The sequence below is a fragment of the Phacochoerus africanus genome, chromosome 2 (assembly GCF_016906955.1).
Source record: "Phacochoerus africanus isolate WHEZ1 chromosome 2, ROS_Pafr_v1, whole genome shotgun sequence".
Lineage (NCBI taxonomy): Eukaryota > Metazoa > Chordata > Mammalia > Artiodactyla > Suidae > Phacochoerus > Phacochoerus africanus.
In genome coordinates, this window is record NC_062545.1 from 182469805 (window position 1) to 182482557 (window position 12753).

Here is a 12753-nt window from a genome sequence, read left to right on the forward strand (position 1 = left end):
TGCCCGACAGGAGAGGGAGGAAGTGGGAGGGATCAGGATCTTGGGGTTATCAGATACAACTTAGAATAGATTTACAAGGAGATCCTGCTGAGTAGTATTGAGAACTACATCTAGATACTCATATTGCAAGAGAACAAAGGGTGGGGAAAAAAATGTATACATGTAAAAGTAACTTGATCCCCATGTTGTACAGCGGGGAAAAAAAAATAATAAAAAAGTTCTAATATTAAAAAAAAGAAGGTGACTAATCAAACAGTTTAATGATGTTTCTATCTAGGCTACAGACACTGTTTTGAGCACAATTTAAACTACAACTTTATTTATTTATTTTTGTCTTCTTGTCTTTTTTTTGGGGTGGGGGCACACCAGCAACATATGGAAGTTCCCAGGCTAGGGGGTCAAATCGGAACTGTAGCCACCAGCCTACACCACAGCCACAGCAATGCCAGATCTGAGTCAGGTCTGCGACCTACACCACAACTCACAGCAATGCTGGATCCTTGACCCACTAAGCGAAGCTAGGGATTAAACCCGCAACCTCGTGGTTCCTTCATCGGATTCGTTTCTGCTGAGCCATGATGGGAACTTCTAAACTACAACTTTATGATAGGATGAATCCCCACCAAATTACCTATAACTATCTAAAAAGAACAAATAGTATTTGCCAAATTAAATATTTCTTTGGCATTCAGGTACCTAGTATTATATTTTGCTAAATGTGTATTTATTTGGCCTAATCAGACCAATTTTAGAATAGTCTTTGACTATTCCTAATATTTAATACTCTATAAACCAGAGAATAGGAGGGCTTATTATCTACTCATAAAGAATACAGAATTTTAAAACTCTAAAATATGTGACTAAAAGACCAAAAAAATTAAAATACACATATTTGCATTATAGAGACACAAGTTTCCTAAATACAATCTTAGTAAACAATATACACTAAAAAAGCACTTTCAAATAGGATCAGGTTGTCTTTATCTCTAAAAACAAGATTTGTAAAGCAATACAGAGTATCTATGTAATTTATTACACTAAACAAAAACACTGACATAAAATTTTCAATGAAAGATATTCCATAGGGAGTTCCCGTCATGGCGCAGTGGTTAACAAATCCGACTAGGAACCATGAGGTTGCGGGTTCGGTCCCTGCCCTTGCTTAGTGGGTTGACGATCCGGCGTTGCCGTGAGCTGTGGTGTAGGTTGCAGACGCGGCTCGGATCCTGCGTTGCTGTGGCCCTGGTGTAGGCCGGGAGCTACAGCTCCGATTCGACCCCTAGCCTGGGAACCTCCATATGCCGCGGGAGCGGCCCAAAGAAATAGCAAAAAGACAAAAAAAAAATTAAAAAAAAAAAAGTCTGAAAGATATTCCATAAAATATAGTATCTACATCACAAAGCTAACCTAAAATAAAAAAATCCCACTTATTTATTAATCATTTACTTCTTAACATAATTTAAAAACATCTTAATTTAAGAACTTTTAACAATGGCCAAAAAAAAGGTCAATGAAGTTTTTGTTTCCTACCTGGGAAAAACGCTATCTGCTTCTCTAGTAAACTCACTTTTCTAGAACAGTTTCTACAGAGATTTGTTAAGACAATACATCTTCCTCAAAATCTCCATTTCTCTTATCATTCTCAGTCTTTAGGTAAGATGAAAAACAGAACTTTCAAACTTAAATTGGGTAAACTTTCAGGAATTCTTAGACCTCCTTAGCCTATAATGGGGTTTTCTGCTGTTGTTATCTGCTTGTTTGGAGTAACAGTGAGGTCAGTTTCCTTAGGAGCTCATTAACTCTTTCCTAGTGAACCCAAAACTGAGTATCTTTTACTGGGAATACTGCCTCCAACTCCAGTTTCTACATTATTACAGACTAATATAGTTGAATTGTACAATACACACAGTTTTATATTCACACAAGGAGTGTTTCCTCTGAAATAACCTTTTCTTAATTTAAAACTCAGTAACTGTCCTCTGGAAAACTGTTCTCTAACCTCAATAAATAGAATCTTGCCAGGTACTGTTAACAGCTAACACTATGTACAACAGAGTATCCATCCTTATATCCACGTCTCTCCATTACAGAGACATTGGCCAATTTAAATCAATGCAAGATTGTCCTTGTAGGACATCTCAGCCTGGAGACAACAAAGAATCTCCAGAAGCAATTGATTGCAAAAAGAAGACAGTTTCAGGCAAGTCTGTTGAATCAAGCTGATGACAACATGAAATGTTTCACTTATCCAAGACCCATGGACCAAGATAAGCAGAGACACTGATGGTCTCTTTAATGTGCATACTATAGTTCTTTATATTCTTAGCTACATTTTTTTCCTCTTTGCTGTTGAAGGTTTTGGATTGTTGACAAACAGAGAGACGTGTTACCTCTTAATTATGATGCCTGTAGAGGCCTTCTTCTTTCTTTCTTTCTTTTTTTTTTTTTTTTGGTCACATCTGTGGCATGTAGAAGTTCGCAGGCCAGGGATCACACCTGTACCACAGAAGCGACCTGTGCCACTGCAGTGACAATGTCAGATCCTTATCCCACTACTACAAGGGAACTCTAAGTCCTTATTCTTGTTGCTTTTTTTTTCTTTTTTGGGTGCCCCATAGCATAAGGAGCTCCCTGGCCAGAGATCAGATCCAAGCTGCACTTGACATACACCACAGATGCAGCAACGCTGGATCCTTTAACTCACTGTGTCGGGCCAGGGACCGAACCTGTGTCCTGGTGCTGCAGACACTGCTGATGCTGTTGCACCACAGCAGGAACTCCTTGCTCTTTGTAGCCTTAGTCAGTCTTTGATATGAGTCTGATGTCTGGCTAAAATTTACTTATGAGTCAGCTAGAATCATATACTTAAACCAACAGTGGGCAGTCATTTTCTTTGTGGATACCTCTCATTTCCCTTTGGTGCCAATTCTTTGTAATCAGTTTGTTTACTACGTAACTGGAATCAACCACTAAGTGACTTTTCAGATGACAAAAATTTTTAAAATATAGGTTATTTAGGTAATGCACCCGTATCTGGATCAGAATGAGAAAGTAATCTGTCTTGCCATTTATCAGGTGGGGAGGACAGACACAAGTTCAAATGCAAAGTCAAGAAGAAACAGTGTTTCTCCCAAGGATATGCTACATATGTAAAGTACCACATGATGACCCCCCCCCCGCCCCTAGAATTACTACTGCTTTCTAACTGAGAAAAACATTCCTCTAAAATCTTAGACTGGCAGAAATGTTGCTGTATGAAATCACATTCGTTAAAATATATAATTCTATTCTTTCCTGGAGGATTTAAGTCACTGACAGAGAGAAGCAGCCTTAATTTCCAACCTAGATACAGAGCTTCAAATAAAAGGGTTTCTGAATACAGCATTCCAAGTTTCCAAGGAAACAGCCCTCTGAATCTATTTTTACAATATAGACCTCATGTTCAACTTTTCATTTGCAATTCTACTTTGCTTTAAATTTTCACTTAAATTTCACCTGAACGCCACTTTTTCCAAAACTCTCTAACTCTTCTTTTCCTATTTAATGTATATGCCATGGTTCCTCTGGTTTTTGTTCTCCCTCACTGCAAAAAATGAATAAATCTGACTTCATTGAACTATACGTTCAACTCTGGAGGTCTTAGATTAGGCCAGGATCTTAGATTATTTATGTCTACTAAAAATATACAGTAAAGATGCTTATAGTAGTCATAACAGCTAAAAACTGGAAACAAAATGCCCATCAGGAGTTCCCATTGTGGCGCAGTGGTTAACGAATCCGACTAGGAACCATGAGGTTGCAGGTTTGATCCCTGCCCTTGCTCAGTGGGTTAACGATCTGGCGTTGCCGTGAGCTGTGGTGTAGGTTGCAGACGCGGCTCGGATCCTGCGTTGCTGTGGCCCTGGTGTAGGCCGGTGGCTACAGCTCCCATTGGACCCCTAGCCTGGGAATCTCCATATGCCGCGGGAGTGGCCCAAGAAATAGCAAAAAGACAAAAAAAAAAAAGCCCATTAAGTGAAGAATGGATAAACTGTGGTATAATCATACAATGAAATATTACATTTTAATGTAAATAATGAACTGTTGTTTCTATGCATGACATGAATGACTCTCACAGACATAATATTGAGCAAAAGAAACCAGGCAGAAAGGGTGCATACTGGTTGATCTCATTTATGTGAAGAGCAAGATCAAGTAAAAACCTGTCTATGGTGACAGAGATCAGAAGCGTGAATAGCCTGGACAATGGGAGAGCAGGGGGATATAGGGAGATGGAAGGGTATGATTGTGAAGGCACAAGAGGGAGACTTCAGAGATTCTGATAATGTTCTATAACCTGATCTAGGTGGTGGTTTCATGAGTATACACATATTTAAAATTCATCATGCCATATACTTAAGGATTTTACCACAGGTAAGTTATCAGCTCAATTTAAAAACCTGAAACAAAAAACTGAGAACTAATCAGGTATGTATAAAAGTTATTATACAATTAAAAATAGACAAAACTACAAAACACTCCTGAAGACACAAAAGACTTGGGAAAATTTAAAGATAAATCAATCAACTCTACCATCGTGTATCTGGTACTTGAAGTACACAGAACTCACTCCTTGAAGACTAGTACTATGGACACTTCTAAGTCTTGAACTTGTCTCTGAAAAAGCCTATTTTTGTTAAGAAAACAGAATACCATAAAGATATCAACTTTCCTAAAGTTAATGCATAAATTTATGAGATCTCGAAAAACAATGGTTTTTTTAAAATTAGATATGCTGATTCTTAGATTGGGTAAAATACAATAACCAAATATTGCAATAAAAAAGAACAGCAACAAGGTGTGTGTGTGTGTGTTCATGTGAAGGAGCTGAGGGGCAACAGAAGGAGGATTATTTCTAACATATTTTAACAGGTATTTTAAAGACATAATAATCACAAGTATGTGACTGGAACATGACTAGGTATATTAATGCAACAGAATAGAATTTCCAGAAAAAGCCCTAAAATATACGTGGCAGTTTAGCCCATAATAAAGCTGGCGTATCAGATCTATTAGTGAACATATTAAATTTTTAATAAATAGCACTGAGGCAAATGGGTAGTCATTTAGAGCTAAATTGAAGTTTAATGCATATTTCATACCTTCTACCAAATAAATACCTTTTATCAAATATTTAAATACTTAAAAAATGAAACTATAAAAATAGAAGAAGAAACAGTAGGAAAATTCTTTCACAACCTTAAAATCAGGAAGGCCTTACTAAATATGACATAAAACCCAAAAACTACACAAGAAAAGATAAATTTAGACTACATTAATTGAATACTATATAGCTGCATAAAGTAAAGAAAATAGTTTTATAATGGAACATCAACTTTGCTACTTTTCTGTCTAATATTTGAAGCCCAGACAGTTCACTGGGGATTATATATAACAGCTTAAGTACATTATCAGTAATCTGGAACTAACAGAGAGAGAAGATCTTTGATTCAACTATCAAAAGGCCTGACTGAAACAACTGATATGAGAAGACATTCTAACTCTCCATCAGCCTAGATTTCTAAAGGTAGATCCAGAAAGCTAGAAATATTTGGTTTCAAGAAAAGTCAGATTTAAAATGCTCACCTGGAATAATTCTAATTACCCTAAATACTTAATAAATTATCTTCCTCCATTACTGTTTATAATTTTTATTTGTTGCTTATTTTACAGTAATCTACTTTAAATCTGTTTTGAAACAATTATGGCTTTAAGTCATTAACTCATACTTAAAAATTCTTTGTAAATCTGTTCTAAATTAATGTGACTAAACTGATAAATACTGTTAATACAAAATTTTTATGTGAATGATTTATTGAATAAAAATCAATTTCCCCTTTTAAATATACATTTTAGAGAATATTCATCTTAATGTCAACTTGTCTTTTTTTATTTTTTATTTCTTAATGAATTTTTATTACATTTATAGTTGTACCACTTGTCTTTAAAAACTGAAACCAATCCAAATGACCAACAATAAAGAACTATTTGACTCTAATACATCAACTCAATAAAATAGGGTAAAGCCATTAAACATGGTTATAAAGGCTAGGCTAATGTATAGAAAATACTTCTATGTTAAAATTTCAGTACAGTATAAATTCAGTCATGTAAATATATACATGAAAAAACATGAAGGAAATTCAGCAAAATATTATCTGTGTGTGAATGGACGCTAGGTGATATGATTATGGGCAACGTTAATTTTCTACTTGTTTTTCCTCTTGCAAATTTTCTGCAAGGGACACATATTACCTTCATAATTAGAAAATAAAAACTAATTATAAATCAAGGGAATTTCATTATAAATTAATTTAATTATAAAAACTCCTTTATTTTAGAGGTAGCCCATTACTTTAAAATATGTAGCTGCAGTTAGTCTGAGATTTTATTACTCTAAAAAATCCCACAAGAAAACCCACCTCAACCCTCCGAAACCACCAAATGAAAGCGTATACCAAACACATACAATTTATTTCTGAAGCTGTCCGTTCAGCTCTGGCATTCCTGTTTGTAGATCTAATGGTATGACGAATGATTGCATGAGGCTGTGAATATAAACATAATATACATACTTTTGAAAATTTCAGTGACAAAGTAGGAAGGTCAAACTGTCTCTTTTAATTAATGATTATTTATTGACAAGCATGATTACCAACTAATAAATTATAGGATAAACATTTTTTAAATGAACAATAAGGTACTTTAAAATTTAATTCATTTATTCCATGTTCATATCGTATAAAATACTGAAGAGATTCAAATAAAGTTAGATGGAAATCTTATCTTCAAAAGAGGTTATACTCTCGGAAGATTAAGACATAGAAATACTTGTAAGATTAGACAATTCTAAGTGCCATTCATTAAGATTACTTAATAGGAGTTCCCGTCGTGGCGCAGTGGTTAATGAATCCAACTAGGAACCATGAGGTTGTGGGTTCGATCCCTGCCCTTGCTCAGTGGGTTAACGATCCGGCGTTGCCGTGAGCTGTGGTGTAGGTTGCAGACGCGGCTCGGATCCCGCGTTGCTGTGGCTCTGGCGTAGGCCGGTGGCTACAGCTCCGATTCAACCCCTAGCCTGGGAACCTCCATATGCTGCGGGAACGGCCCAAGAAATAGCAAAAAAAAAAAAAAAAAAGATTACTTAATAACACCCAGAGGAAGGAGAAATGACCTCCACCTGAAGGGGTAAAAAAATTCTTTATAAGAGAGCTGTAATCTGATCTGAGGCCTTGAAAGATAAGTAGGTATTGGACGTGCAGCAATGTGGGAAAAGCATTTCAGACAGCAGAAAGAATATCAACAAAGTGATGCAAGAAGAAAAGGAAACTGCGGAGTGTTTAGGGGAACTGGAGTTGGTTATTACTTGGCAGCAGTGAACATTAAGTGAAGAGATGACAAAGCTGGAAAGACAAACTTGAGGCTGAGCCAGATCACGAAAGCCTCTGAATGTCAGGCTAGGGCTCTCAATTTTATCTTGACAAAAGAACTTTTTGGAGATTTTATAGAAAGGGAAAGGTATCACAAGAGTCAGCTTTAAGAGTAGTCTGATTAAGTATGTAAGAGGGTATAGAGGGAAGAAATACTGCTATGTAGGGACACTGAGGTAATAAATTAAGCAAGAAGGCTTGCCACTTCCATCGTTTTGTATAAGCTTCTCATCTTTTGAAACAATGCCTTCAGCTCAACTCCTGTCCACCGAGTTTCTGATGCCTCACTCTCATTCACTGATGGCTTGGACAGTGGTTCATATGTCTTTGCTTCCACTTTAAGACTCACCATCAGAATTCCTGTTGTGGCTTGGGGGTAACGAACCCAACTAGTATCCATGAGGATGAGGGTTCAATTCCTGGACCCATTCAGTGGGTTAATGATCCAGCACTGCCCTGAGCTGTGGTGTAGGTTGCAGATATGGCTTGGAGCGTGTGTTGCTTGTAGCTGTGGTGTAGGCCGGTGGCTACAGCTCCAATGCTACCCCTAGCCTGGGAACTTCCATATGCCACAGGCAAGGCTCTAAAAAGACCAAAAAAAAAAAAAAAAAAAAAGGCCCACTATCATTCCAGAGGACTTCAAGAGCCCATTGCTCTGGACTTAAGTTTTCTGACATCATCTCTAAAGACATCCTACCACACTTCATTGTAGTCTGTATTACTAAGATCATACCATGTCATCAGCTGTTATGTGAATTTACACAATACCCAAATTTCTCATCCTTTGAGCTTACTCTCTCATTTACTCCCATTATATTTTTAAAATGTTCACAATGAAATCTCAAGTCCATCAATCCATTACTTTCTCACTCTCCAGATGCATTTCTCCCATCTTCACTTTTCTTCCCATTCAGTTTAGATCTGGTGGTCCATAATTTCAAGCAATCTCTTGCATATATCTTAAACTCCATTTGGCCCCTGTCCTTCAGTATACTGGCATACCAAAATTACAACCCAGAATGAACTAAACCTTTGGTTTATATCTAGGATACCAATCACTGTTGGAGGAAAATTACATAGGAGACACATTGAAAAGTCATCTCATCTGAGGCTTCAATTCTGCCTACAAATACTTCTCTCATCATTTAACTCATCTATTCTCTCAATTACTATTTCACAATTTCACCACATTCTTCAAACCCAACCTCTTCATATTTTCAGATGACACTGCCACCTCACTCATAAAGCAAACATAAATTATCAAATAGGAGACAACTTCCAGTTATACTCTCAACTACCCACCTCTCTCATGCAAGGAAAGAAGTATTTATTTCCTTTTTTAAAACTGAAATATAGTGAGTGTATAATATCATATTAGTTTCAGATGTACTAATGATGTGACATTTGCATTCATTATGAAATGATCAACACTGTAAGTGTAGTAACTATCAGTCCTCATAAAAATTGATGCAATGTTACTGACCATATTCCTTATGCTTTATATTACATCCATGTGATTTATTTATTATATAACTGAAGGTTGATACTTCTTAATCCCCTTCACCTATTTTGCCCACCCCACAAATTTCCCTTTTGTGAAACACATGTTTCTTTTCTGTATCTGTTTTCATTTTATTTTGGTTTCTTAAATCCCACACATAAGTGAGATCATGTGGTACTTGTCTTTGATTTATTTCACTTAGCATAATGGCCTCTAGATCCATCCATGTTGTCAAAAACAGGAAGATTTCATTAAAAAAAAATCTTATAGTCATATCTGGGTTGAAGATAATTGATCATTTCACCTATTTAGGTGGCATCTGCAGCATGCAGAAGTTCCTGGGCCAGAGATCAAACCCATGCCACAGCAATGTCAACGCCAGATCCTTAACCCACTGAGCCATGAGAGAACTGTAGGGAAGATTTTATTTTTTGTGGCTAAGTAATATTCCACTGTGCATATGCGTGTGTCTGTGTGTGTGTGTATACACACACACACAGACACACACAATATATCCTCTTTAATGATTTATCTATCGATGGATACTTGCAATGCTTCCATATGTTAGCTATTGAGTGCAGTGAACATAGATGTACAAATACCTCTTTTTTGTTGTTTTTTAGGGCCATACCGGCAGCATGTGGATATTCCCAGGTGATGGGTTGAATTGGAGGTATAGCTGCTGGCTTATGCCACAGCCATGTGGGATCCGAGCCACATCTGCGACCTACACCACAGCTTACGGCAACACTGGATCCTTAACCCACTGAGTGAGGCCAGGGGTCAAACCCGCATCTTCATGGTTCCTAGTAGGGGTCGTTAACTGCTGAGCCATGAAAGGAACTCTGAGATGTACATACACCTTTTGATTAGTTTTTATTTTCTCCAGGTACATACCCAGAGGTGAAACTGCCAGATAATATGGCAGTTTAACTTTTTCAGGAATCACCGTACTATTTTCCATAGTGGATACATCAATTTACAATCCTACTGAAAATGTACAAGGATTCCCTTTACTCCACATCCTTGCCAGCACTCATTTGCTGTCTTCTTGATGTTAGCCATTATGACAAGTATGAGGTGGTATCTCACTGTGGTTCTGATTTGCCTTTCCCTGATGCCTAGTGATGCTGAGCATCTTTTCATGTGTCTGTTGGCTATCTACATGACTTCTTTGGAAAAATGTCCACTCACGTCTTCTGCCCATTTTTTAATCAGGTTGGTTTTTTTGTTGTTGTTTTTTTTGTTTTGTTTTTTGGTGTTGAATTGTATGAGTTCTTTGTGTGTTTTGGATATTAACCCCTAATCAGGATATATCATTTGCAAATATCTTCTACCATTCAGCAGATGACCTTTTTGTTTTGAAAGTTTTCTTTGAGATGCGAAAGCTTTTTTGTTTGATGTAGTCCCATTCGTTTATTTTTTCCATTTTTATTTTTTGCTTTTTAGGGCCACACCTGTGGGAAATGGAAGTTCCCAAGCTGGGGGTCGAATCAGAGCTACAGCTGTCAGCTTGCACCACAGCCACAGCAATGCAGGATCTGAGCCACATCTGTGACCTACACACCAGCTCACATCAATGCCAGATCCCCGACCTGAGCAAGGCCAGGGATCGACCCCACATCTTCATGGATACTAGTCAGATTCGTTTCTGCTGCGCCACAAAGGGAACTCCCTATCTGTTTGTTTTTGCTTTTGTTTCCCTTACCCGAGGAGATACATCTAAAAAAATCATTGCTAAAACTGGTGTCAAAGACCATACTACATATGTTTTTTTCTAGGAGTTTTATGGTTTATTTTTCATTTAATTGTTCAAGCTTCTTTGAGTTTATTTTTGTATATAATGTGAAAAAGGAGTCTGGTGTGATTCTTTTGCACATAGCTGTACAGTTTTCCCAATACCATGTATTGAAGGGTTTGTCTTTTCCACACTGTATGTTCTTGTCTCTTTTGTCATAGATTAAATACCTATATTAGTGTGAGTTTATTTCTGAGCTCTCTCTTCTGTTCCATTGATCTTTATGTCCGTTGTAGTACCAGTACCACACTGTTTTGATTACTGTAGCTTTGTAGTATAGTTTAAATCAGGGAGCATGATACCTCATTTTATTCTTTTTTCTCAAGACTGTTTGGGCTATTTGGGTCTTCTTATTTCCATACAAATTATAGAATTGTTCATCCTAGTTCTGTAAAAAATGTCATTCATATTTTAATAGTGATTGCATTAAATCTGTAGACTGCTTTGGATAATATGGTCATTTCAACAATATTAATTCTTCTGATCAATGAGCACAGAATATCTTTCCATTTGTGTCACTATCAATTTCTTTCACAACTATATTGCACCTTTCCAAGTACCAGTCTTTTACTTCCTTGGATAGGTTTATTCTGAGGTATTTTATTCTTTTTGATGCAGTTGTAAATAAGATTGTTTTCTTAATTTCTCTGATAGTTCACTGTTAGTGTACATAAATGCAACAGATTTCTGTATATTAATTTTGTATCCTGCAACTTTACCAAATTGATTTATTAGTGCTAATGTTTTGCTATGTTTTATTTTCAGCATCTTTAGGGTTTTCTATATATAATATCATGTTGTCTGCAAATAGTGATAGCTTTACTTGTTACTTTCCAATTTGGATTACTTTTATATCTATTTCTTATCTGATTGCTATGGCTAGGACTTCTGATACAATGTTGAATAAAAGTGGCAAGAGTAGGCATACTTGTCTTGTTCTTGACCTTTGAGGAAATACTTTTAGCTTTTCATCACTGACTATGATGCTGGCTGTTAAGTTTGTCAAATAAGGTCTATATTACATTGAGGTATACTCCCTCTATACACACTTTGCTGAGAGTTTTTAATATAAATGTTCAATTTTGTCAAAAGCTTTTTCTGATCAGAATTTTTTAGCTCCAATTTGTTAATGTGGTGTCTCACAAGGACTGATCTGTGGATACTGAAAATCCTTAAGGAACTCCTTAAGGAGTTCCTGTGGCTCAGCAGGTTAAGGACCTGATGTTGTCTCTGTGAGGATGTGGGTTCAAACCCCAGTCTCATTCAATGGGTTAAGGATCCAGAGTTGCCACAGGTTGTGGTGTAGGTAGCAGATGTGGCTTGGATCTGGTGTTGCCATGGTTGTGGCATATGTTGGTAGCTGCAGCTCTAATCTAATTTCTAGCCTGGGCACTTCTATATGTCACAGATGTGGCTTTAAAAAAAAAGGAAAAAAAGAGAGAATATCCTTGTATCCCTGTGATAAATCCCACTTGATTACTGTGTATAATCCTTTTAATGTATTAATTGGGTCTGCTCATATTTTGTTGAGAATTTCTGCATCTATGATCATCAGCAATATTGACATTGACCTGTAATTTTTCTTCTTCCTTTTTCTTCTTTTTTTTTTTTGTGTGTGGGGGTGGTATCCTTGTCAATTTTGTTATCAGGGTGATGCTGGCCTTGTACAAAGAGTTTGGAAGCATTCTTTCCTCTGCAATTTTTTGGAATAATTTGAGAAGAATAGTTATTTAACTCTTCTCTAAATGTTTGGTAGAATTAACCTGTGAAACTGCTATTAGATTTTTGTTCATTATTTTATTTATTTTTTTGTCTTTTTGACTTTTCTAGGGCTGCTTCTGTGCCATATGGAGTTCCCAGGCTAGGGGTCGAATTGGAGCTGTTGCTGCTGGCCTACACCACAGCCACAGCAACGCTGGATCTTAACCCACTGAGCAAGGCCAAGGATTGAAGTTCGATGGCCTCTAATGGAGCCACAATAGGAA

General features: G+C 36.8%; 1 protein-coding gene across 1 annotated transcript in view; it reads right to left on the bottom strand.

Moving 5' to 3' along the window:
- Nucleotides 1-12753, bottom strand: part of MAP4K5 (mitogen-activated protein kinase kinase kinase kinase 5) — a 132501-nt gene that overhangs the window by 39492 nt on the left and 80256 nt on the right. The window contains exon 14 of the mRNA XM_047767294.1: nucleotides 6509-6587. Within this exon, the coding sequence (XP_047623250.1) occupies nucleotides 6509-6587 (79 nt within the window). The remainder of the gene's footprint in view (nucleotides 1-6508; nucleotides 6588-12753) is intronic.